At 45.4% G+C, this 27,636-nt stretch overlaps 1 protein-coding gene across 6 annotated transcripts in view; it reads left to right on the top strand.

Moving 5' to 3' along the window:
- NADK (NAD kinase) overlaps window positions 1–27,636 on the top strand; it is a 412,984-nt gene that overhangs the window by 304,889 nt on the left and 80,459 nt on the right. The window contains exon 1 of one of the 6 annotated variants that reach the window (XM_078642452.1): window positions 25,361–26,178. The exons of the other annotated variants lie outside the window; for them this stretch is intronic. Coding sequence (XP_078498578.1) covers window positions 26,105–26,178 — 74 coding nt within the window. The 5' untranslated portion in view covers window positions 25,361–26,104. Of the gene's footprint in view, window positions 1–25,360; window positions 26,179–27,636 lie in introns of those variants that run through there. 6 annotated transcript variants of the gene reach the window in all.

Raw genomic sequence — 27,636 nt, 5'->3', positions numbered from 1 at the left:
AAAAGGGAGATCCTGGGATTTTTACTCCTGAAATTAATCTCAGTGATATTTTTCACCCGAATAAATGCACAGAATCAGATTTTGCATGGTGTGAATTTGTGACGATTTGTCTGCGTGCCTCAACCTCCACTTTTCAGCCTAGGACATCATGGTTACAAACATGTACAGTCTTATGATCTGAAACTGCATCGCCTCCTGCCCCTTTAAATATGAGCATGTTGCCTTCTTACAGCAGCCCTGCACAACGGAATGACTGTCTTAATAGGATCCTGCAGAACTCTTTGATCCCACACCTTGATCATGACCCTTGCTTCCCCTATGATTCTTATTACCTGATTCATCATAAGGATGAACGTCCAGCATGGTCCGTGCTGATATACAAGGGGAAGGCTCAATAAACAGTACAGCCAAAATTACTAGTGTGTGGCTGAACAGTGTCAAAGAATAAGCGGCGGCCATCTTAGGGATAAATGCACTGCAACTGCCATAATGTAATAAAAGGGGAAAGCCTAACTAAAATGAAAATAGAGGTGCAAAGGCAGATTCAATAATCATACAAGTAATAAAAAAAGAACATAAAATAATAAGAAATATATGTGGGGCCATAGTGAGCAATAATTCAGTCTTATTCTTAACGGGCCCCAAACAGAAGGGACGAAACTGGCAGCACATACCCATCTATGTCTGTCTCAACAGTAAAAAGAAATTTTTTGAATTGCAGAGACTAACAGGAATGTACAGATTCGTTTTACATTGGACTTCCTCTAAATGCAAAGGCTTCTACAGCTATAAATGTCATTTTAAAGTTTCGTAATAAGTAATTTCAGTTTCAAAGAGCGAGGTAATGCCATGTTTCCTCCTCTTAAATTGTCTAGTAAGCATTGTGGCAGCCGCACATTGAAAATATATTCCTGATGGTCTATGGAGTTTGATTCACTGAAAACGTATATGTAGACAACTTTTAAACTAAAATTACAAATTAACTTGGAAGTCAAAGATCTATTTTTTGCAGCCCTCCTTATCTAATCTGGATGTGCATCTCTTCAAGATATTGGGAAATAGATGAAGCACCCAACAATGACAAGATGATAATGTCATGAGGAGGTCAGGCCCCTCCTCAAGAAACCCTCGGCTGACTCAACGGATCTGAAAAACTATCGGCCCATCTCTCTCCTTCCCTTCGCAGCCAAAGTCAGAGAGATTTGTCAACGCCCAGCTGACCACCTTCATCGACGAGAACGCCATCCTCAACTCCTCCCATTCCGCAGCAACCACAGCACCGAGACCATCCTCCTCGCCGCCACCGATGAAATCCGCATGCTACACTATCCGGGCCACAATGCGGCCCTCATCCTACTAGACCTCTCCGCAGCCTTCGACACCGTCTCCCACCGCACTCTCGCCGCCAAACTCCACAACGCCGGCATACGGGGTACCACCCTCAACTGGATTCGCTCCTTCCTCACCGACAGAACACAAAGGATCAGACTCCCACCATTCCTCTCCGAACCCACAGAGATCAACTGCGGAGTACCCCAAGGATCCTCGCTCAGCCCCACGCTCTTCAACATCTACATGGCCCCCCTCGCCACCATCCTTGACAGCATGCGCTCAGCATAGTATCCTACGCCAGTGACCAGCTCTTCCTCTCCCTCACGAAGCACCCCGAAGACACCAGACTCCGCTTCCAAGAAGGAATGAAAGATGTTGCAGCCTGGATGAACCACAGCTGCCTAGCTCAGCTTGGAGAAGACAGAGGTCCTTGACCTTGAACCATCCTCCACTGCCTGGGACAATACCTTCCGCCCTCAGACACCCACCCACTCCATCAGACCACACCCTAAATCTCGGCATTATTCTAGACTCCTCCCTCACCATGACCCGCCCGATCAACGCCGTCGCCTCCACCTGCTTCTACTCCCTCCGCAAGATCTTCAAGTGTATCCCCCCTGAATGCAGAAAGACCATCACCCACTCACTCATAACCAGCAGACTGGACTACGGAAACGCCCTCTACGCCTTAATCAACAAAACCCTGATACACAAGCTCCAAAACACCGCAGCCAGACTCGTCCTCGGAACCCCACAACACTTGTACATGACCCAGCACCTACGAGACCTCCACTGGCTCCCCATCGAGAAGAGAATGACCTTCAAGCTACTCACCCACACCTACAAATCCCTCCACAATATCAGACCCAAATACCTCAACGAAAGAGTCTCCTTCCACGTACCCAAAAGGAACCTCTGCTCCGCCGACCTCGCTTTGGCAGAGACCCCGCGCATCCGCAGAACCAGAGCAGGCGGAAGAGCCTTCTCCTACATTGCAGCAAAAACGCTCCCCCACCCTGCACCCCATCATGAAGAGCCTCAATACCTGGCTCTTCGACTGATCCGGAGCTGCCCCAGGCCCCCCACCAGCACCTTGGAACCCTCAGGGGTGAGTAGCGCACTTTATAAACCCCTGATTGATTGACTGATTGATTGATTGATGTGCCCATTATCACAGCACATCTTATAAAACAGGACAAGTTTTGTGCTGCTTCAAATAACAGTATTAGAAATCAAAAATATTATGCCTGTTTTTTTTTAACCATATGAGAAAGAAAATTAGCTAAATAAATTGCCTTGTTATACATGAATAGTCTTGACCTTTCTACCAAATATAGTAAATTACAGGTAATGGTGCTGGGCCCTAAAAGGACCCAGCTGAGATCTTTTCATGCTCAGGGTAATAGGCTGTCTGGGGTCCAGATTCATACCTATCTAGGTGTGGTTTTTGATGACTGGTCTACGTGCCCCCATTTGATAACGTCCAAGAGATTAACTTTAGCAAGATCTATAGATGCACTCTTCTCTTTCTCTGCTAGAATTGGTAGCAAGCCATTGGGTGCTCTGATCAAGATTTATCAGGGCAAATCTGTTCCAGTAGCCACTTTCGGTAGCGAAGTATGGGGAAATGTAAACTCAAGGGAGAGCCTAGTGGAGAAAAATGGGTTCTTTAGGCATCTGTTGGTGGTTCCTGCTTCCACTACTACTTTCATGGTACATGAGGAGGTAGGGCTGCCTTATCTGTTTGATTTCATTACCTTATACCCCCTGATTAGGTGGCGTACTATCTGGGTGCAATGGGAAAACCACTTAAGTAGGGAGATAGTTAAGGACTGCCTGGAGCTGGATGGGACATATATATAGGACACTTTTGTCAAGCTAAGTAGGCCTCTTCTGTTTGAGTTGCCATCCACTATTTTGGGATTAGATATTTCCTGTACTCTGGATAATTATTTACTATGGAGAAAAACCGAGAGAGAGGGTGTGGAGTTGGAGAAAACCCTGGTTTGAGAACATGCACTGATCGTAACAGGTCCTACCATTGAACTATTCTTGCTTAGTATCTTTAATGTCCATCACCGATTCCTCCATATCAGATTTAGGTTCAACCAGTTCCACATGTTGTTGGCATTTCTTAAGCCAGGTGTGTGTGTAGCACAAAGATGAGTCCTTGCACTTGTGACAGATTTTTTCGCCATGATTTTTTGCATTTTATTTTTTTTGGGGGGGGGGGTTTATTGACATCCCTCGAAGAACATTTTTAATGTATTTGCAGAAATCTCTGCTTTTTGTTCAGGTCAGGTCTTCTGTTATTCTATTTACAGCTACTTCCGGATGTATATACAAGTTATGCTGTTGCTTGCTTTCAGGCCTCATCACTGAGGTTGATAAAGACGTTTGACGAGGGGTGTGAAAATCTTACCTGATCGTCTTACGCTCTATTGGGGATGTTGGTCTTATTTACAATGTATTTTATCATGTTTCACCCTTTTTGTGTTATTTTATCATGCTTTTAAATCATTTTGTATGTTTATCTGATGTGCTATTAGCTGGGCTTAAATGTGGTGGTATTTTATATTAGGACCATTGTTTGTTCAGTTTTATTGCTGGGCCACCAAAGAAGGTATTGTTTTAGGTATTACTGACTCAAGTGATTATTAGATCGCCCCAATATGTATACTAAGTCCTACTCAGTTTTTTTTGATAGTGCATTATTATTATTGTCAGCCTAATTTAGTTTAAGTATGATTTAAGTCTTCCTAGTTGTTTTTTAAAAACTGGTTTTAACTTGTTGATTTGGATGCATTTTGTTTTTATTGACGTATTTAATTATGCTTCGTGTACTTTTATGTTCTTGTTCAACCGCATAAAGTTACTTTTGGGGTGGGCGTGGCTGGCCGGGCAGCGGAATGGCCGCTTAGACAGCGAGCTCTGCTGCCCGCATCGTTCATCCTGTTTAAATCCTGCCTGCTCCCGCTCGTGGATGACACGACACGACACCGGATGATCTGGGGCATGACTGACGGCAACTCCGGTGTCCTGGCATAAGCGGGAACCCCGTCTTGGACTCCTCCCTGCCCGGGCCGTGGCGGAGTCGGGCTGCGTGCGGAGGTGCTGGAGGTCGGCGCCGGCTGCCGCTGCTAAGTGAGGACGTGGCGGTGCGGGCCTGAACGATTGCCAGACGGAACTGCGAGGGACGGCGCTGTACCCGCGCTGGTGGAGGTGGGGTAAGAGCGCTGTCCCGGCCACGGCTGATATACTTCGGGAATCCCCCGTTGTGCGCCCGCACGATTTTCTCCTGTTTTTCGATTCGGCTGGTGTGGATCGGTAGAGAAAAGGGGCCGCCATATTGGGCTGGGCACGGCGCCACCGTTAATGTCGGACTTGGAACAGACTTGTGAACCCTGCCTCTCCAGTTAACAGTGCAGCGGAGGTTATTGATTTTACACGCGCTTGGAGGGTTCACCACTGAAACAGTCTCCTGTGCCACTCGGCGCCACTTTTGCCAGCGCCTCGCATAAGGCGTCCGGGACTGTGTGGTCTGTGCATGTTCATGGTGGCTATGGCAGCTTGCCCTTATTTCTCTAGGATAGTGACGGCCCCTGCCTAATGGATCTACCGTGGTTTGCCTACCAGCTGCAATTGACCGGGCCTCTGATGCCGTTCTGAGTGAGGTGCTGCACCCCGAGAGACAGAGAGTGTCCCAGAAACACATGATGGAGCCCACGGTTCGTGACCTCTTTGTTGTTCTTGGCTCCCTCCATGCTGCCTGGGTGGGAGGAGTCAGAGTGCTTGGACTAAAGCTGGACGCCATTGTTGCCCCTCCGACCGATGGGAGTCAAGATGATCCTGTGATTGTTAGTGCCGCTCGCGGCTTTGCGCCAACACCAGGGTTTACTGTTGCCCGCCTAGAGATGGTTAATTGTGGGGCTCCGTCAGGTGTGGAATATGCGTCCCGCACGGCCGATTACATGAGTGGCGCTGGGGGGCCTGGAACTACACTACGGGCGGAACACTTCCACGGAACAGCACCTTTGCCCATTCGTGATGCACCGCCTTTGCGCCCGGCGGAAATGCCCTTCTATTCTTTATTGCCCTGGCGGCATCGTGACTTGGAAGGCTGGCTTGGTACTTTGTTGCTGCACTCAGACGATCGTTGGTTGTGTCTTGATGGTTCCCTGATGCAGGACTCTCGCATGGTGTTGGCTTTGCCTTGCTTGCCTGTTAACTCTGATCATTGGACATTGTACTGTGGGGCGGATGTTCGGTTGCCACGCGCCAACGGGCGTGTTAAAGCGGGGCAGGGTTGAATTTTTTCGTGTGATGTGGAACGGATTCCCCGGCCAGCTATTGATAGGGAGTTGCTTTAATGCTCTGTCTTTCTAATGCCACATTCGATTGTCAGTTCGTGGACCTGCTTGTATTCGATTTTCTGCTGCTTTGTGCGAGCGGGGCGGGGGAAGTTGCATTCTCCTCCATCTTTTTCCCTTCCTTGGGGTGTAGTTTAGGGGGCGACAGACATACTGCTAGTGGGGTTGGGTCGTAGCCATCGGCAGGGATGTAGGGTGGGGGGGGGGTTATTTTTCTTTGTTATTTTCTATGACCTTCTATTCCCCTTTCCTCTCTTCACAAGAGCTGTTGCGTACTCTCCTGATTCTTGTTTATAGCATATTCGGGTGTCCATGTTTGCCTTGTGTATCCTGTACATCTGGTGGGCGGGTGTAGGTGGGTGGTGATTGCTGTCATTACTCTCTACTTGCTTATTTTTGATTCTCGCTACATTTGGATCACTGTGGCTTATGCTGTGTATTGATTCGTTACTTATTTGCCCGTCCACGGATCTATTTCAGTTCGTCTATTGCCACCGGATATGTCTATGTGTATTTCTTCTCTTGTGTTATAATAATAAAAAGATTACAAAAAAAAAAAAAGTTACTTTTGATTTGATTGCCTTGTTTGCAGAAACAAAAGTAAACAGAGTTTTGATAGCCCTATAGATGTGTGTACATAAGGAGTTCCATTAAAGTGGACTTGTGAGAGTATCGCCTTTTGGAGCAGATTTTCCACTCAACTTACTGGTAATAGTGTTCCTGGCCAGGTTTTGATGGAGTGCGAATGTATTTCTTACATCTTGCATTCATCTTCAACTTGAGGAGTTTTGTCTTTTTAAGGCAGTACTCTACTCCCCCAATTAAACAGAATCCCTTTCAGGCTGAAGCAAGTGTAAGTTTTGCATTGTGAATCTATTTTAGATTCACATGCTGTACATTACCCACTGTCTAGAAGTTAGGTTCGGAAATGTCCCTATTTTCCTCTTTTTTTATCCTTTGGGCATCAACCAGTATGTGGGTAACGCCACCCCCTCTGAGACGTACAGCTACAGTGCCCCAGTGCGTGTTGACCATCTTCGGATTCTGTTTTCTGCTTTTGGGTTCAGAAGCATGGTTCTCAGCTTCAGGTTGCAGCTCACTAAAGGCCCAGAGTTGGTGCTGAAAGAGAAAGTTAGACAAAGAAAAAGGACAGAACATCACCTAACTACTGTTTAGAGGATCCTTCATAAGAGACCATTGCCCTACTAAGAAGCCGACAGGCAACACCAAGGCACCCCTTTCGAGACATAGCTAGAGGTACATGTCAGACCACCTGAGGGTCAGCCTCCTTGTGTCTCAATAGAAAGGCCCAACACTAAACACCTTAGAGGGAAGAATGGGAAGCTTCGTCCAGGAGCGTAGTTAAATGTAATAACTTTGAAGCAAAAATGAGTCACACATTAAATAAAATATTAATTAACCTACAGGCCATAGAATCAACTCATACTTTATATTTTTCCTGCTTTGCGTTTGCCTTTAAGTGACAGAGGCTTGGTTGAAATGCACAGATGATTGCCCAGTCTTTTGATTCTGTTTGGATTCGCGGACATACCAGTTAATATTCTTGTTGCGTGTAGGATTTGAACCAGCAGCATTTTGGTCTTGAAACATATGATTATTTGTAGACTATTTTTGCAAGAGATATTTTTTATGCAAAAGTCTCCGATTTCTATCAAAATTTTGTCATTTTAGAATTTTGTGATGTTTTGAGCACCCCCCTTCAAAAATGTGTAGTTAACATTTTTCTGTTTATTTTTAAAAAAAAATTATGTAATGGAAAATGTGTTAGCCAAACTTTACCCTGTTATTTCTTCCTGATTCACATGATGTAATCGACTATCTCATGGTCGGGCTCGGGAAGGCATCTCGTTTCTGTTTGGTGTGGCTCCAGTGAGGGACACACAGGTGCAAAGGTGAAACAAAAGTTATGTTATAGTAATTTTTATAGCGCGCAGCTGCCCCAGCAAAGGGGCGTCCCGGCGCTTTGACAGGCAGAAGGAAGATGCCCAGACATAACAAACCAAACATTACAGGAAGTCCAGCAGAACTCTTACATACTGGGAGGGAAAAGGAATGTTTTAATAGCCCTCCTAAAGGCTAACAAATCCTCCAGGGCACGAATGTGAGCTGGTAAGGTATTCCAACGCTTGGCCGCGAGGTAACGGAAAGACCGACCTCCGGCACGACAGCGTTTGAAGCGTGGAACAATGGCCAGATTTTGGCCCAATGACCTTAGAGAACGGGAGGTAACGTAAGGAGTAAGAAGATGTGCCAGAATCTGAGGGGATGACAGTTTAAGAATTTTCAAAGAAAGACAAAGAGTCTTAAACTCAATCCTTTGGGCCATAGGAAGCCAGTGAAGCTTATGGATGGCTGCCTTCGCAGAACAAAATTTAGGTAGACCCATCAAGGCTCTAGCCGCGGCGTTCTGGATGCGTTGCATCCGAACAATTTCCGCCTGATTGGCTCCCAGCAGGAGTGAACTCGCATAATCTAATCGCGAGAGAAGAGTGGCCTTAATAATCAGCTGACGAGTCGGAGCATCAAAAAATGTAAGGGCTGGTCTAAGCTCACGCAGTATGCCAAAACGAGAGGCAGCTACTTTTTTTGTATGCACAGAAAAACTAAGGGCGGGATCTAACCATACGCCCAGGTTTTTCACCTCAGACACCGGGATGGGAGTGGAGCCCAGCTCTGGGGGCCACCGCTGATCACCCCAGAGGTTGCTGTGCTTGCCCACGATGAGAACTTCAGTCTTCTTAGCATTGAGCTGCAGACAGTTCGCCGTCATCCAGCCAGCCACTCCTATGAAACCCTCTCTGAACCTAGAGGCCTCGGAGTCGGCATCCCCGCTAAGGGCTACCGCCAGCTGCGTGTCATCCGCATAGGAAACCATATTCAGGCCCCATTGCTTGACGACCGCAGCCAGCGGCTGCACATACAGGTTGAACAACGTGGGGCTCAGTGCCGATCCCTGAGGCACTCCCTGCTCAATGGGATAGAGCTTAGATATAAAAGGAGGAGTAGTGACCCGGAATGTACGATCCGCTAGGAATGAACTGAACCAGTCCAATTCCCGAGGCATTGGAACCAGTCCAATGCCAAAAGTCATTTATTGCTCTACTCTTTTACACTTCCAGTTTCCATCAAGGCTTACTCCATCTCTTGAGAATCTTCCCTCAGATAGTCCACACAGGACCTTGGTGGAATTCTAACATGAGTGTACAAAAGGAAAGTGTAATACATTGCCGTACATTAAAGCACCGTGTACTACAAATAGTGTTATGGGTATTGAATAGAGTCGGTGTGACTTCTGACGTCGACGTGTTGATTTTAAAGTCACCATCGCTCAACTCATCATTGTCATTGATGCAGGAATTATGTTGAAATTGCACTCTAACCAAATCAAGTGCTATCTGAAGGAATCTTGGTGATGTTCAACAGAGAGCTACCCTGGACCAAAGTAATTGCCAACCATATCGAGGAATCTCCGTCTCTTCCCTTAATCTTTCTGAGGACCATAGGTTTAGAACCACTACATTTTGGAAAACTAAATAAAGAGGTATTCCATTAAAGAAAGGGGTGGACGGTATTTGTGGAGTTTCCATCCACGGTATTCCTAGGTTTAGATAAAAGCCCTGCATTATTCCGCGGAGTTCCAACAGTTGGAATCATGCATGTCGTGCTGCTCGCCCTGCAGTTTAGTGCCAGTAGCGCGAGTAGTGCTAAAAAATCTGCATGAACAGCAACATATGGCGAGCAAGAGCTTGTGGCCATTCGAGTTGACTTTGCTGCCTTTCCAGTAAAAAAAAAATCGACTTGAGTGGCACCAAATCTACTCGAGAAACTGCCCTCTGACCGCCCACGTTAGAAAATGTGTTTGGGGACACCACATCTTGCTGTGATTGGCTATTGGGGAGCTTGGGAGCCCGGTTGCTTCCTGCTTGCACAGAAGCCAGGGAGAAGACGGAGGAGAGCCGCTGCCGGCTGGCCAGGACAGGCAGGCAGGTAGGTTAATATATGGTTTGTAACCTCCCCCTGCTCTTCCTGCCATCTCCGCCACACTGCTGCTTCCCACGAGCAGCCGCCTCTGGCTGCATTAGGTACTGAAAAGCTTTGAGTAAGTATGTGGTGCTGCAGAAGAGTGAGAACAGGCATGGTCACTCAAGGTTACACCTACCCTTTTTAGGTCTCGCATACGCAGCGCGCATACGTTGCATAGGAGGGGACCTCTTGGAATTGATCAGCTTTTTTCCCCAAAAACGTGCACGCTTTGCATTGCTTTCAATTGCAACGCGTGCATGTTTGGCGTTTCCCTTGCGGGAGCGATCTTTGGCGACAACTGTTTTTAATTATCTTGCAAACAAATAGTGCCCCTGCTTCCTCCCGCAAGGGAAATACTGTGTGTGAGTGTCTCGCCCCGGTTTGAAACCTAAGCGCTCTTCTGCTGCCCCTCCTTCCCCCGTAGTTTCTATTCCCTTCCTCTTTCTCCTCACCCCTGACTCTGTTTGTTTGTGTTCCCGGGAGCTGCCGATCTTGATTGCATGGTGAGTGCATACCCTTTAACCTCCCCCCTGGCCCAGTCCCCTCTTTTGGGGGTTGTATCAGGGAAGGGCGGCATGGCCTGGTGCGGGCCGCCTTGGCGGGGGGGGGGGTTGTTCGTCAGCTTCCAGTTAAACATGGGCTTCTCTGCTGGGCTGCCCCCGGCCCCGCGCGGGCTCTGGGGGTGCCTGGTTTGGAGGAAGGGGGAGCCAGCAGCGTCTTGGCATTTTGCCCTTCTGGGTGGTGGAATTAGAGGCGTGCCCCCTCCATAGTCGAGGGTGGGTCAGCCTAGGGCCTACGGGGGCATCTGCCCATGTGGGCATGCTGCCTGAGAAGCTAGGAAAGCCAAATGGGTCTGAGTATGCGGCTTCAGAGTGATGGTCGGGTGCTCTGGTCGGCTATCTCCAGATGGTAAATTATCATCGGCGAGATGTCGTGGTCCGAAGCACACCTGCTTCCCTCGGACATCAGGATGCGGAGGGGCGGCTTGCTGTGTGTGTTGTCACCGGTGGCTGTGCAAGATACCAGTTAGGATAAGGGGCTGTTCCAAACCAGGTGACGCCCAAATAATTAAGACAAGATTCTCTGACGTACCACATGCGCTCGTTCTGAGAATCCCGGGCCAGGTTGCAAGGTGCTACCTTTCCCACAGCGCGGTGGAGCGGGTTGGCCAGCGGGCTTCACTGGGGTGGCACCATGTTGTCACGGCCTGTCCCGGTCACTGCTGGGGTTGAGAATGTATTTAGTGGCTGACAGCATGTGACCCAGTGTTGTCCTGTGCTACGGCCTGCTATTCTTTGGAGTGGACTGAGCCGAGTGCACGAACCCCGCGGCGCTACACCGCCCTTCCCACCAAACATGCCTCGCCCTTACCGGTGTTGCAGGGGTCCCGGGCCAACATTCCTTTGTTACTACTACCTTGGTTGCTTGAAGAAGCACTGATTTACTATTTATTTTGTGTCGGTGCCGAAGGCGTTGTTTTCCTGAGCCTTGAAAGTTAAACATTCACGTTTCTTTCAAATGGGGCTCCTTTATACCGCTATATTTTATCATGCATAGTGCTTCAATAAAGGAGCGCGTCCCTCATTACAGTCGAAGGACACAGAAGCCTAACTCAAAATGGAACAGTTGTGGGCGGGAGCCTGGCAGGTCCGGTGGCCGCTCTCCTTCGTTTTCTTCCGGCTGTACGAGCTTTGGGGAGCAGGGGCAGAAGCGTACCTCACTTCCTATGGGGATGTCGCAGATCGCTATTCCTTGGACCGCCGTTTCCACCCCATTGTTGGGAGGTGGTTGGGATAGGGCCGCGAGCGCAGACACACCGCTCCTCCCTCTGACTACAGCTGTGCATTTTGACCGGGATTTCCGGTTGCGGGTTGGCCCGGCCGGCGCGCGCTGCTCCGTGATTAAGTATGTGCAGGAGCTAACCCACTTAATCAAGCCTGGTGATGCTACCATTAGCGGTTAAAATGTTTTCCCATTAGGATACACTGAGGCCAGTGTTCAAGGTCTCCAACTATTACTCCATAGGATATGGGTTCTCGTCCTGGAGTTTCACTGGTTGGGGTCTCAGAGGTCAAATTAGGGACATGTGTACTGTCTTTCACCCTGTTGGTGCCGTGTCGCTTACCCGACTGCGAGGAGGCCGCAAGACTGTCTGACACCCGGTGCTGGGTGCACACCGCCCCGGCAATTCGGCTACCTTGGGGCCCATATTGGGTCCCATTTATCTATGCTGTTCCGCCCTCTATTGGGAGCAGCCGGATGCACCAGGCCAAGGCTACCCCTTGGGTATTTCGGGAGCGGGAGCTTTCACCTCACGTATGTCCCTCGCGCTCACTCCCCTTTCTCCATTTTACTGCCCCTCTCACAGGTTCCCCTTTCTCCATTTTACGGCCCTCCCTCGCCTTGTTCAGTCTCCCTGCTCCTGAGTCCGCTCCCCTGGTTTTTTTATGTTATTGTCAAAACCACTCAATAAATAAAGGTAGATTTTTTTATTTCTCCAGTCCAGTTTAAAATGAGGGCTCCATCCCTGTTACTTACACACAAACAACATTCTTTTCACATCGTACCTTTTCTGTATCAAAATGTAAGTTTTTAGTTTTTGGAAACATTTTAACGTGAATAGTGTTTAGCCATGCAACGGTTGATGCACCAAAGATATTGTGCTGCTTAACTAAATATTTATAAGGTCCCAAAAGCGAGACCTATTGGCTATGCCAAGGCTTGTTTAAGAGCGTGGCTGGTCAGTCCTAGGATGAGGTTAGTGACCAGAGGCAGATTGTTATTGCTGTCATAAATGTGATGTGGTGTCGGCTGTTATAGCAGGAGTTGAGTTCGAGACCTTGGGCATAGGAAGAGCGTGCACGCGAGAGAAGCATTCACTATGCCCGTTCCAGCGCAATATTGTAGGCTTGAGTACGCCGTGCGACCCGTCACCAGCCTTTCTGCAATCCCTCTTATCTAATTATGGAGAAAAACTTAATAATTATTCGTTACACATTTATCCAAGACTTAAATAGTCTCAGTGTGTTTTCTGATTTTGTTTTCCATGTGCCCCATTCGATTTACCAGTTCTTCCGCGAAAAGCCTTCTGGTGCCTGTCAAGGCCACGTCATTATTTTTGGTCCAATTTCATGCTAACAGTGAGTGATTGGAGAGAAATGTGAAGTCATTGTCCACAGTAAGCACATTACTAGAGAGCACTGGCAAGGTTTCCTCAATAACTAAGTTAATTCCATTTATTGGGAACAGATGTTTCTTATGATGAATAACGGCGCAGCAGAACACACTCCTAACCACGTATACAACAACGCGTAATAGAAAAATCTGGATAGTTACATTATAGTTTATTTCCATGGATTACTTTCTATTTTTCCAACACTGTCTTCACGTCTGCAACAAAAAGGCGGTGCCATTGGTAAATGCAAACGTTCAAAAATATTGTCAATGTTGTTCCTCCTATATACTTCGACTACTAGACTATGCAACATATCTTCTCAGAGCAAACTATACACACAATGATTCAAATTCTGCGTTAAACAAAAAACACATTAGCGAATTAAGGCCAAATTCCAACCAATTATTACTGAAAAATTGCACAAGTTCCACTCTGAGAAAGACACATATAAGACGTATCCCACCTAAGCCTTTTCCTATTGACCTTTTATCTAGCCACATATTCAAAGGCACCAAGTTTAAACGTGCTACGATATCACCCTTGTTTTCATTTTCCTTTATTTAGATTATTCACCTGTCCGGATGCAAGTCCCAAAATTATTATGGTTTTAGGGCTTAAAAATGTTGCTACGGGTCAGTGGGGAGAGTAAACCTTTCAGGAAGGTTGAACACAAAGGGGGAGGGAGCACGCCACGTCTCATCCCAGCACAGTTCACCTCATTGCATTCTGGTAAACACAGTATGCTTACTTCAAAATTGCTGGCATGTTTCACCAAAGTATGTGCAGGTAGTGCTGTTATCACTAGACACGTGTTTTTGGGTTTGCCCTTCAGTGAGCAGAAGTAGTAGAGAGCAGAAAACAAGTCATCAGGGGTTGCTGAAATGTTTTCCAAGCCTTCACAGGTCACAGTACCACTCCACAGGCACACAGATGCATCTCAGGTGAGCTTGTTGGCACAAGGGAGCCTTTTAAACAAAATGGTTGATTTTTCTTTGCTCTCTACTACTTCTCCTCTTTCAAATAAGCGTGCTGAATTTACCAGAATGCAATAGGATGAACAGTGCTAGGATGAGAGGCAGTGTACTCCCTCCCCCTTGTCTTTCAGTAAGGTTGCTTTAAGATTCCAGTTAGTGCAGCCAATCATACTTGTTGATCATAATAGCGCTTTGTAGACACAGCCTACCAGACAGCTTACCAAGGTCAAAAGAGTGAGCTTAAAGCTCTCCAATTGTTTACAATTGGTTGGCTTTATTGTTACTCACGTTTGCATATTTCTTATTTGATATTGTACATTGTCTATCTTGTGTTTGTCCTTCCCCTGGATCGTAACCTCTTTACTTGTGCCCTTCCACTGCTCACTATTAGGGAACTACTTTTTTCTTGTTGCTTAAGCACTCCATGAGACTGTGCGTTTTTTCACATGTCTCCCTTGTGTGCTTCTCTCCACCATATCTGTATTGCTCTCTGTTGCTGTCTCTTGTCGGTGTGCTTTTGCCCCCCACGCTGTTCTCTCCAGTCTGTGCTTCCCCAGCAACACTTTGCTCTCTGTAGCTGTCTCTCTCTCTCCTGTGCGCTTCTGTGGTGTTGCCTCCCTCTTGTATTTTAGCTCCCACCCCTAGTATACTGCTTTTCCTATTTCATTCCGTCCACCCCTGGTCTGTTCCTCTCCACCTAACATGCCCAGTCCTTTATGGGGACAGTCGCCATCTTGGATCAGTAAATAAGAGAGTAAAGAAATTAAACGTGTTATTCCTTTGCATGCACACGCTGGTGGGATGACACGACCGCCAGCTCACCTTTATAAAAAATATTATTTTGACTTTGTTGCAGAGCCCTAATGCTGTATAACTCCCCAAAGGCAAGAACACGACCACTTGTTTACTTTTGCACTCCTTGTCACACTCACAATCCTCTCTCCACATCAGTGTGCATATTCAAGACACCACGTGAGAACACAAATGGATGAAGTAAATATTTGCTTCTGGCTATGATCCCTGAAAATGTATATGTTATGATCTATTTGTAAGTCAAATGAAATTCCCTGCTTACTAAATAAATCTTATGACCCCTTCTCAACTTTAGAGGTAGCAGGCCGCATACTAGCAGGAGAGTAAATTGTCTCTAAAGCTGTTAAATCAGAGCTTTGCACATTGTACCCTGGATACAAGGCAGCCCCCCGACCCTTCCTCGAGCCTATTCAAGTCCTTGCCTGTTCTGTTTTTGCATAGATATGGTGCATGCTTCTAGCATCCTCTGAAATTTCCTAGCATGGAGCCTTAATCCTGCTTCATCAACGCCTTCCATTAACTTAGGTAGCTTATGCTTAACACTCCAGTTTTAAGCCAAGCTTGTCAATGCCACCAACTATTTTCTGGTAACATCTGTGTCACTTATTTAGGGAGTGGTCATCTGCTGCATGCCTATACTGTGTGGGTATTACCTTAGGTACAAAGAGCCTCTCCAGCTGCCTGACTGCCTGGCATGCATAGTAATGGGCCCTTTGGATTTCATCATCATGAAGAAGAGTCAGTTGATGAGTTCAGGGTCTCTGTAACTGGTTGAGAACCTGAACTCCCTTTCTCTTGCTGTTGTAGGAGGGCACTCTATTAAGAGATCCTCCACGTTCCATGTGGAGTTCATCTATTCACCTGATATGCAAGTAGTGCAAGTAACTCTGGGTAAAAGTGCTGCATCGTGAGACTGGTTTCTACTCAGTTGGAGAGATCCTATCACAAATGGATTCAGTTATCAGAGTCCAAGATAGTCTAAAAGCACTTGTGAGCTAGGGGCTCTTCACCAAACCAAACCTGTAGCTGTTCTGAATACTTAATTGCTCTGTCAAATCAAGACAATCTCCTCATTTGGTATCACTGGTCCCAAGTCGCTATTGCACTATTGGTTGAAGTTAGTCTCTACTTTTGAGTTCTGTGTTGCCAGGAGAGGGTACGCAAGTCTCCCTCCATAATGCCAGTGAGAGGACCAAGTATGAATTCCCTCTAGTGACTGTAGAAACTTGAATTTGGGAGCTGAGTGCAGCAGCTCCTGTGGGTGTTCTTTGTTGTTGCCCTATGTGACTTGGCAGATCTATCTCCTTTTCTTCCCCAACGTTGTTGCCAGATCCCACATTGTTCACGTGTCGTTAAAGAGGCATATGACCGACGTGACCACCCGTGGATCCCAAATCTCAACTGAGACAACAATAAGCGAATCTTAGTGAGAGACTGTCCACCACTGAGCTTGCCTCTTGCAAAAGTCAACTGCAGCAGAATTGTTAGGAGGTAAACCATGCCCAGAGATAAGTGACTCCACCACAATCCGTGTTGGTATTGTGCTCGAAGGAGTTGGTGTTTGCTCACTTTCCGGGCTTTTCACTCGGTACCAGTAGCCAGATGAAACTCTCGCCCTTATGAGTTTGCCACTGGCAATTTCCCTGCAGAGAAAGTGGACTCCATTGTAGATTAACTTAGGCATGTCTTATCCCCTGTACCACCATCAGGTTGACCAGGAGTTACTTAACTCCACTCCCCAAACTCTTTTTGGTGCTAATTGTAGGTTTTGCCTTATTGATGACCTCCATATACAGCTCATACTTGTAGAATACTGTGAATGTGAACGTTCTGACTAGAGAGTCTGCCCCCCACCTTCAGCCTCCAGTTCTGATGAAGTTCCTGACAGTCCTAGTGCAGATCCTTCTAACTCTTAAGTAGCACTTGCCAACCCATGTACAACTTCTGAACCATGAGGACCAGTCACAGCCTCCAGTCTCCCTCATCTGCAGTGGCAGTCCTGGTCCAGATGTAGTTGTCCGTCCTGGATATGTATGCTTCCTAGTGATCCAGTTGGCCCTCCAGGTATAGCCGATGTTTGCAGGTCTCCTTGGAAAGATCACCCGTTGGGGATCTGCTAAGATTCTGATAAAGGGGAGCCACAAAAACCTCTATAGAGCCAGACTCTACCATGTAGTCATGCCCAATGCTTCAGAAGTGCAGTGCTTTGAGCATTGGCACACCCTACCTGAGGAGGAAGACATTTATGTCTGGTGGCAGCAAAAAGCCCTTCCACTAAAGCTCACTCTGACCTTTGAGCGCCAAATCTTCGAGCGATTAGCAAGATGCCTATTTTAATCAGTTGTTTCAAAGTTCTTAGTAAGTACCAGGCTTCCAGAGAAAGCCTAATCTTTTTCTCCAGGAACTCACCAGACCCATCAGTTGTGGTGATGCATCTTGCTTACAAATTACACTTTGAGTAAGAGGCCATATGTCTCAAAACATACAGGAAAAAATATACCTGGCCAGCAGTCAGTGCCACAGCGAGCTGCACCTCTGACACAGTTTTAACTGGTACATCTTGCTCCTCAACTATACCCCTGAGTATTACAGCATTATGCTTCATAACTAAAAAGGTTAGTGTTTGGGGACCACTTAGTTCCTTCTGCTGCCTGGAACATGAACTTCAGTCTGCTCATTTACTGGAAACCTTACTTAAATTATCTCAGCATTAACCAGAGGTCTCAAAGTCGTTCTCATTCCCTGTAAAGGAAAGCATTTGTTTAACCTCTTCAAAGAACGAGCCTTCCAGCAGTACTAGACAGGCATAGCCTTCTAGGTGGTAGAGGCAGGATAACCTCTCCCCTTAAAGCAGTCAGAGGCGTTCTAGCCTTTTAAGGTGGGGTTTTCTGGCTTCAACATGATGCATTCCTCTTCTACAGGCAGAAGCCAGTAGTCACAGAGGAGACAGTGGAGGTACTTCAGGAGGAGCAACAAGTCTGATCTAACCATTTCAGCTGGTTCCAAGAAGTCCCAATTTGTTCCCTGATTGTTGAAATTCTCTACAGTTCCATATAAAAGCTGCACTACAGTTCAGAGGCAGGGAGGCATTATGTCCGATATGATCATTGAATCGTTGTGACAGTCAATACAAGGATACATTCTGTGTGAAAAATGGATATACTGTGCAACCCTATCCAGGCCACATCTTCCCAAGTCGGCATTCCAAGAACCCGTGCAGGACACTGAGGGGCTCTTCCTTTTAAAAGCAATATAGTCGGTCTCACCCACAGAAAAATTGCTTGGGTTACAAGGTTTGAAGGCTCCATGCCATTTTGTTATAACTATGATCTGCATCTGTGTTTCCTCACTGCAGAATTTCCCCAAGATGCTCTGCTGAGTTTGGCTCAGGCAGTCATTCAAATCGAGAGGCATTCTTTGGGGAATCTTAGGATACTGACTTCTATGAACCCACCAGCCTGCTGGAACATAGAAAGCACTTATAGTTTGCAGTGGGAAACCAGCACTATTGCTACAGGATACCAGCAAATGCTCTTGATGGCTCTGCCTCCACAAACACCATGACAGGTCTTTTTCCAGGATCTTGGCCCTAGGCCATGATATCTGCAGAAGTGACTCATCCAGGGTCAATGGAGGAAGCAGAGTTTTGCCGAACACTGCATAACCTTGAAGTGTCACCATATAACAGTTAGTTAATTGTCGCAATTATGGACTCCAGCTAAGCTTGTCCCCTGAAGTGTCAAGTCCATTGCCTCGCCTTGCCTTGATGGTGGATCACGTCATGAGCCATAAAACTTTCAGTCTGTAGTTTCCAGGGTGTTCTGAGGTTGTAGATGTTTTGCATATGGGTGATATGCTAAGATCCAACTTCACCTGCATATGTTGACACTTAATCTATCTGAATGTCGTGGCCAGCTGCTGAGTGACCAGCCCGTGTTCTCAGTGTGTAAATTCTCCAGGAAAGACCAGAACCCCCTCTTCAAGACCATGGGTTATCCAACCATTGATATTTTGCCATTCTCCTGAATACTTGATTCAAGCAGTTTGTTTGCTACGTTAGCCGAAGGATCAGATGCTTATATGATGAAGTGACATTAAACTTGACAGGCTATTCAGATATGCCTTTCTTCTCACAACTCTAATTCTGAGTGTCCTAAAGAAGATCGGGAACAGCACAGGATGTTTGCATATCCTCGTGGTTCCTGATAGCCACCTCCAAGGCGAAGGGCTTGTGGGTTGAAATGAAACGCCAGCCTGAAGCACCAAGAGCAGCGCACTTCGTTAGTACACTGGGCAAGGAACCCGAACTGTTGGAGCCAATTCCAAACGAGTTCATGGCGTAAATTTGTATTTGCGAATAAAAGCAAATATTTTGCCACCTCCAAGCCTGGTTCTTAGAACTGCTTCATCTTTTTTGAATGAACTGCATCGGCCTTCCCCAAAGGGAAAGACGTGTGTCCCTTGTGGGGAAAAAGCCGCTCCACTCCACACCATCACCCAAATTAGATGCATGGCTCCTGAGACACTAGCCTTCGCACGCCTTTGTCTTTCTTCCTAGAACATGAGCATTCTAGTGACTGATAGGATGTCGTCCACCAGAGATCAGAGCAGAAACGCAATGCTGTATCATGCCACCTAGCTCAAGCAAAGAACCTCAACCCCGTCATCTGATTAGTGATTGATATGTGTTTTTGTGTCACCTTGTGGACCTTATCACTGGTCACATAATGCAAGATACTTCTGTAATATAAGGACTGTCCAACATGATATATTAATTTATGATGAATAGAATCTAAAAACTCATGAAGGAATTTAGTAATCAATGAAGTTTTAAAAATTTAGGACGGGTTTATAAAATAATTCGATATCATCCTGGGGGGAATCAAATGTGAGTATGTAATTAAATGTACATGCGGACAATAGGAGTATGAGGAACACTTTTTTATAAAAATCTATATATTTTTTCGTATCTATCAATTGTGTATGTAATATTTTTGTCAGATTTATAGTTGCAACTTAGCTTGATTTTGGGAGAGTGTCGTGTTTGGTGAGTTCACGCCTATCACCCTAGCTGTGTAGATGTCATTATTTGTCTGGCAGCCACCTTACAAGAGAAGCGCCCTATAGATAGTGTATGGGCGTTAGTGATTTTAAGCGAAGTCGAGATTTATAAGAGAGAAGCAGGAAAGACACTTCTGCTTCTTGTGGTCGGCTTTTACCATAAGCAAAGCAGAACTCTTCCTTTATGGCGGTCTGTCCTTCTTTCCAGACATTGTGTGCGGGGGAAGCGCCCCTTTCATGTTAAAACACCTTCTACCTCTCGCGATCTGTGTATAATGTATCTTAGGTAGTTTTAGTGAAGCTCGCTTCTCCTGTTGTCATTCATTTATTTTAGCGGGTTTTGGACCGATAACTTTTTTAATCTTGCTAAAAAAAAATGTCTTGGCTGGGTAGTGCAGTGCCTAAAGAGGGTAGAGGCGCGTCTGCAGTTTTCAGAGCACTGGATAGCTGTTGAGGTCAGCGCTTACCTAATAATTAAAGACAACTGAAATTATGCAGCAGGGGAGACCCAGATTATGCCTCAGAGTTGACTGAATTATGCAGGAAGGAAAGATAAATATATGGCATAATGTGGCACATTTTTTTTAACTATTTTTTTTTTTTTACACATGCTAATACGGTCTTGGCGAAGCTTTCACTTCATTAGTAGCAGTTTAACAACCAAATAAATAAAAAATGCCAGCAAAAGATGTCCAGTTTACCAAGGGCCTCACACTGCGCGCAAACCTACGCCACCACTTTTTTTTGTAACGTTCTATCTGTTAGAAACTTATTGTTTTTGTTAAAATCTGTAGATTATGCAGCTGATGCAGGATTATGTGGCAAATGCAGAAAATCCATCGCTATGCCAAACTCGCCACAGCCACGAAATTGTATAGTTCTAGTGGCCTTGCTACTAGTTCACATAAATGCAGGTTTGCGGATAATAGGGCCAGCGGTCTGATTAAGGCCTCTAACTTGTTCGCCTTGGGTGACATGAGGTTGGCAGCCGGTGTGAAAATGTAAACCTAGTACAGCAAGTTTGTGTTCTCCCCCATGACTACCACCTCGTCCATGGTAATTTATTTACTAAATCATTCGGCACCCTTCATCCTACAGCTAAAATAATTATATGACAACTGTTCGTTTATAAAGGGACAACTATCCGACACAAAGTGTCGCCCTTTCCCCCTCTCAATTGTTCTCATTTCACTTCTATTGCTCATGAAAGTCTGAGTTGGCCCTGCAGAATTCCAGCCTGTGGTCCTCAGAACTACTGTTGTTAGCTAATTAAACCTCTTTATCCAGTAGCCGGTACATCTCCGATGGCCCACTGCCTCTAAAGTGTGCCTCCGCCCTCTTATCCAGATATCATATATGTATGGCATTGTCAAACCTTCAAATTAATATTGAAACTCTGCTGTCTCGGATGTGGCCTCTCCTGCCTTCCTCTTTCTTGTAGGGCGGAAACGAACATAATCTACGTGTTCTTAAATGAGTATGGTCCAGTAAAAACCCTCTCTGTGGTGGAGTGAGGTGTGGAAATGGGATGTATGACGTCACAACGCATACTTTTACAACGCCTACCTTTACATCGCATTTTTTACAACGCATACCATTACAACGCATAATGCTTTTGGGCGCTGGATAGTGAATAGTTTAATATACTATTCCAACTCCAGTCCCCGTGGACACTAGGGAAGGTTATTGGATAGTAAATTAACCTATTCCCTATCCTAGAGCGCCCCCAAGCGCTATGCGTTGTAATAGTTTGCGTTGTAAAAGTTGCGATGTAATGGTAGTGCGTTGTAAAAGTTTCGTTGTAAACGCTGTTCACCGTGGAAATGCCAGTGATAATTCTGTGTTTTGTTTCCATCTGTGCAATATATGAATAGATCAAAGTCCGATTAGTAATGCTGTCTTTGAGGACTGTCTAGGCATATTTGGTATTCCCTTAGAAATGAGAGAAGTGCAGCTTGAAGGCATAAAATTAGTTATTGTGTAACTCATCAGGTGAGTTACAGTAAAATGTAGCATTTGGGGCTGACTTTATTGATTAGTTTGACAAATACATCTGTTCTGCAGACCCTGAGAGGTTTTAAAAGGGCTCTATATGAACTCTGTGCAGTTTCTTTGTAGGCATTTTGTGCATCTACTGAGGGGTGCATAGCTGAAGGCGCGTATTAAGTTTCTATCTATATCGTTGAGTTGTTTCTTCTGGAGGTCGCATATAGTCTTCAGGTCTGGGGACAGTTGCCCCCTCTGTAACAGGAAGAATCTGACAAGAAACCAAAGCTGGCATCCATTAAGCTTTCTACAACTACAAACTACTAAGCTTGGTGGAATAAGGCTGATGTGTAAGGGCTCTAGTAGGGTTCTACAAGATCCAAGTATCTTTTTTGGGGTCCATATTCAGTCATGTCTTAGAATAAATCACTTGGCAAATATTGGTGCCTTCACAGCAGCAGAAGACCTTTCCCCTTGCCTGGCACTGCAGGCCTTCCTTTGGTGCCATTGCCCAATCATCAGGAGCTGGAGGTCCTGCAGTGATAAAGGAGGTACCCTACATACTTTATGATGAAGGTTGTGCATCACTGTAGTCATTGTACCCCATGACTGTTAGTCCTAAGGAGTGGATGCTCTATTGAAATGACTGGTAGCAGAAGCCTTTTACTAAAAAAAAATTCGCATATAGTCCATGCACTGAAATGTTTCTTAACTGGTTGCTTCATTTTATCTGTTCAGGTAGTGTTGAAGATTTGATCAAGTATGCTCTCGTAATGCAGCCACTCTTGTCAGTCTGAAGATTTCATGGTTGTCCAGAGAAGACACATGTTCGTAGTCATTGTGTTTTCTGCAAATTATGGAATTGCCGCATTTGTTGAATAACCCACAACTATTCGTCTCATAATGTATATGTTTTAACAAAAAAGACGATTTCACATTGATGAAAAAATATCAAAATGTTGCACAGAGTCCACTGCAAAGAACCAACACTTTGCAAACGTTATGGTCCACTTTCAGGCATTGAATGCTGAAACCAAGCATTAAAATGGGCATGTTTTGCTTCTATGATTTTACTCATTTTTACTGATAGACGACTTACTACAACCTGCAATACATAAACCTATGGGTGGAGATCTCGACTTCTCCAGTCTTTTCTTTTGAGAGAATTCCAGATATATAAAGTTACTTCTTAATAGTAAATGTGGAGGGGACCAGGGGGAGTGGTGGGAAAAGGGGAATATCTTCTTTTGAAAGGGGAGGGCTTTAGGGGAAAGTAATGAGGGACAGGTTACTACAAACACCCACCTGCAAAAGAGTATGCCTGTTTTTATTCACAAACTACTCGTCTAAAGTTACTAGAGACATAAAAGTGACTAAATAGTAGAAGATGTACTCCAGCCAAGCCTTGTAATAGTAAATCAATCCCCACACATGGTACTTACTGGTACTACTACACAATCCCATGGAATAGAATATTAGCAGGGACATAAAATATCGACCAGTACGAAATAGAGTTAAACAATTCAATGGCTGCTACCTCTATTTTTTACCCAAAATGCCAAGCTCAGTTTGAACATTAAAAAAAAAAAGGTTCATCACATTTCTATGATGAAAATTTCCGGAATTTGTAGTAAACATAAAAACTTCCACCACCCAGTGATTCCACAGGTCTACCAATAAAAAGCAGTACCTTAAATGCGGGTGGGCCAATCATAACTGACAAGAAAAGGCCATACGTATCTTTGTGAATATATTGTCAAGTGGTCATCACATGCTGTCATGGAGGCTGGGGGGATAATCATGTTTGTTAAAAAAAATGTTACAGATTTGTAAACATCATGTTTAACACGATCTTGTAGCCAGTCAATCAGGGTGAGGGAAGTCTGGCACCCAACAATCAAAACCTTAGGATATAAGTAATGTTGTGGAATGTGTCTATACAGCCCCAGGGAATATCTGTGACCATAAGACAATTACCCTCAATCCAGAATTTGCATACAGGAGCAGCTTTCCAAGTTTCCAAAATACATTACACCCGGTTTACCAATGGTCACCCTGTACTCATAGAAAACCCATACACGTCTTGGAACACCAAAGTTGATATTCATGCCTTGGCAGAGTAACACATGTTCCTGCATAAGGGGGACTTGAGGAAATTGCAAGGGTTTGGGTAAAAATGCTAAAAATCTGGCAAAACATCATGTTCAATTGTCTACTGGCCAGGCTGTCGGGCAGGGAAGCTCTGACTTCCACCAGTAGATTCCTTATGGCATACAGAATTAGAAAACATAATGCAACGAAATATTCAACAGATGTTTAAAAAAATGAAAATATCTTTACATTTTTCATTGTAATTTTAGGCTGCAATAAGATATTGGTGTGGGGTTTGCACCAATACATATCCTTAAATATGCCCAAAAATATAGTTTGTATGGGTGCACCGAAAGGCCAAAGAGGTGCTAAAAAAAATTCCTGCACAGAGGTGCACAAACACCCCAGAAGTGAAAGGGTTAAAGTGCTTTTGTAGGCTGACACCTGCCTAATAAGTATATAAAGCTCAATATAGCTCTACAGTGCTCTTTGTTCAGGAGTAAAGAAAGGCTTGCAGAGATCTTATATTGCAATCAAGAACAAATGAGGAATGGATGAAGATCATTTTTAAAACATACCTGGGACGTGCAGAGCAATGGACTATTACAAGAGGACCTAATCTAGACTTACTCTATTCTGAATGCAGCGTTGTATATGTTTCAAGAGAAAGAGAATGATAAACTTGAGTTCACTTCATACGCATCCATGCAAGATACACATCTTTAATTGTTGGTGAATAACATTTTCAGTAGAATCTGCTCAATGTGTTTTGCCCTATTTTTTTTAATGAAATATGTATTTTCTGTCGCGTAACCTTTTGTGTCAATGTGTAAGGTATATAAAAGCTAAAGTAGTTGAATAAAGCTACGGAATGTGCTGCAAATGTGCCTTTAATCACATAAAATGTAGCATAATTTTCCTTTCTGGGCACAACATTTACCCTTCCTACATTATTAAGTCTACCCTTGCGCACAATTTGGTTTCCATTGCCGCATAATTCCATAATGTCTGATATTGGTCCGTTTTATTTCACAAGCAGTCCACCTAATGCTGTTGGTTGTGAGGGAATATAACAGATCAAGAGGGGCTATCGATTTAGTTTCTCAAATTGTATAGCGCACACTACAAACTAAATTGTCTCTAGGCACTTTTCCGTAACATATGTTGTTTAGAAACTCTGCTAACGCCGGAAAGAAAATCTCAAGTTGACTGGTGCAGCGCTCACACCTGTCACTTCGGGGTTACACACCCATCTCTGAGGCAGGTGCTCCGTCCACCTGACTGAATTCCGAAACCAGAGGTGCCGCGGTGGTCAGAGGCTGAAGGGAGACCGAAACACAGTAATACAAAGGAGTTTTAAGTTCTTCCGCCTTGCCAGTGAGACCTGACACCTCACTACAGCTGCAACGAGAAATGCAGTGTTTCAGAATCGGACTCTCACGCTGACGGGTGTTGTTGTCGTTTTCACTTCCTGGTTTTCCGCGACTGAGGCTGGAGGTGTGGAGTCCAGGTTGGCGAGCGCGCGGCGCGGCCCCTCCCATCGCGCGCCTGTGGGCTGCCCTGCCGCCGGCTCGTGCGCTCGTCTCAAATGTTGCACCACCTGACTGAGGCCGGGCGCTCTCCGCCCCTCCGGGCCGAGCCACCTCTGGGCAGGGCACCGTCTTAAGGCGAGGAGTCGGAAGTTGCCCGTCAGTCCGGGAGCCCGGCTGGACTAGCACCTGGAACAAGGTCTCGAAACTCGGGATGCTGCGGGACGGTCGCCCGCTGACCAGAGCCGCCTGTTGATTTTACACACGAGCCGAGCCTGTGCCTTCTCACTCGGGATTATAAACACCAGAGTGGGTGTACAACACGCGACTCGCCCCTGTGACTTTATGGCCGGGTTTTGTGAAAGAACGAGACATCCTGACGCCCAGGGTGACCAGCCCGACAGCGACAGGCTGAGGTGTAAGACGTGAATATGAGAGAGACTGCATACACATCATTTTTTGAAAACAAAAAATATGATTGCTGCTTTTTATGAAAGAGAAATTGGAAAACTGTTTCCGTGAAATACTTTATCTTTTTTCGATTTTGCACTTGAAGCCCGTTTTTAAAGATTTGGAAATGATGAGAGTGGTTGACGAACGGCGATCCAACTATTTAAGTTTCACGACTACCTCCATAGAAATGGGTAGTAGTAGCTAGTAGCCTATCTTGCCGAAGGGGCAGGCAAGGAATCGAGCTCTAAGCTTCCCAGGCAAGTTGACCATTGACATATGAACAGGACGATGAAGGTTCTGGACAGCGATGGGGTGCGAGCCTTTCCATTCGGCCACTCCACCTGCCGAGGGTAAGTGTCGTGCCAATACTTAGTTGGGTTTTTATGCCCGTTTTAAAAAAACACAAATTTATGGCTGAGCAATGAACAGATAACCCTCCAAAATTGGAATGCCGCAGGGTAGCTACGCGCTTTATACTTGTTTCTTTATTATTATTATTATTACTATTATTATTGCCGGCCTTCCCAACCCACTCGCAAAGATGCCCAGAAGAGTCTCAACAGAGGTGGTCAGTGCTAGAGAAATTCAAATACCAAAACATCTGGCTCGCAATATGAGGGGTATTCTTGACACTGTAATGTTACCAAGAGATAGTGGCTGTACGTGCTGTGTGGTAGGTGCTCAGTGCCTATCACTGCACCTTTCTCACTAAGCTCAACGATCTGAAATAACATTGGCACGTGAACAAGATAATCTTCTTGCACTGTGCTTGGTGATTTCATTTCCTCCCTGAATTAAAGATAAGCTTGGGAGAGACCGTGATGTCAAGTGGTGTCTTAGCCGCAGACTGTGACCTCAAGTACGTTTTTTATACGTCACTTGTTAAACTCTGCGGTATGTTAATTTAAAGGAATTATTAATTTCTGGCCTTTGTGAATGCCTTTTTTTGTATGACAACAAGTGCTTCAGTTTAATCTGTCTAATCTGTCACTGGTTTGGTTGGTAAGGAATCTGGGGCACACAGGAGTGAGACTGGTACAGGAGCAAAAAAAAGAAAGAAAGCATTACTGCATTTCCAAATCTCGATATCTGGGAAATCTAAGGCGAGTGATGCAGTATTTTTGATATTCAAGTTTTATTGAGTTTATACAAAAGCCCAGGCATGGAAATATAAAAACACAAAAGAAAGGGAAAAAAAGGTACACATGTTCTGCACAGTACTGTTAACGTCATGTGAGAGCCACAGATAAACCTTCAGGGAACTAGTATATTGTAATACTCCCACCGTCTCCACTGGAACTTATAGTGTTTATTGGGGCATCCCATTGCTATGTATACAGGTTCTTTAATTGATGTATTTGAATGCACGTTTGGCCAATGACAGGAGACCTGTCAATTTACAAAGCGACACCATTGTCACACAATTTCAGCTCTCTTCACATGGTCACCTGGTGAAGAGCCAATAACGCATGATACAATAAAAGATGAGTTGGAAAACCTTTTAAAGCGTGGGTTTGCAGCTCGTGTTAGGAGTCTCTGCACAGTTTTACAACCTCCCAGGCCCCTAGTGGTAGCCTCAGAAGCTTTTGTTTGTGTGTTGGGAGAGGTTGGGAATGGTTCTTAGCCGGTAACTCATTGTTGCAGGCAACTTCTTGGCGGGTATGTCCGCAAACAAATGGGTGGAGCTCCTAGTGTGGCTGTTAAACAATGGGACATCTCCAAGATTGACATGAGTTAAGAGTGTAGGAGGTGCATGCGCCCTCAAACAAAATCCTACTGTCCCTCACTAGCTGATCAATATGAGCAAA

This window comes from Lissotriton helveticus, chromosome 5_1, assembly GCF_964261635.1.
Source record: "Lissotriton helveticus chromosome 5_1, aLisHel1.1, whole genome shotgun sequence".
In the NCBI taxonomy this organism is placed as follows: domain Eukaryota; kingdom Metazoa; phylum Chordata; class Amphibia; order Caudata; family Salamandridae; genus Lissotriton; species Lissotriton helveticus.
The sequence above is the reverse complement of the archived record's forward strand: the minus strand, read 5'-3'. Positions and strand labels throughout refer to the sequence as shown.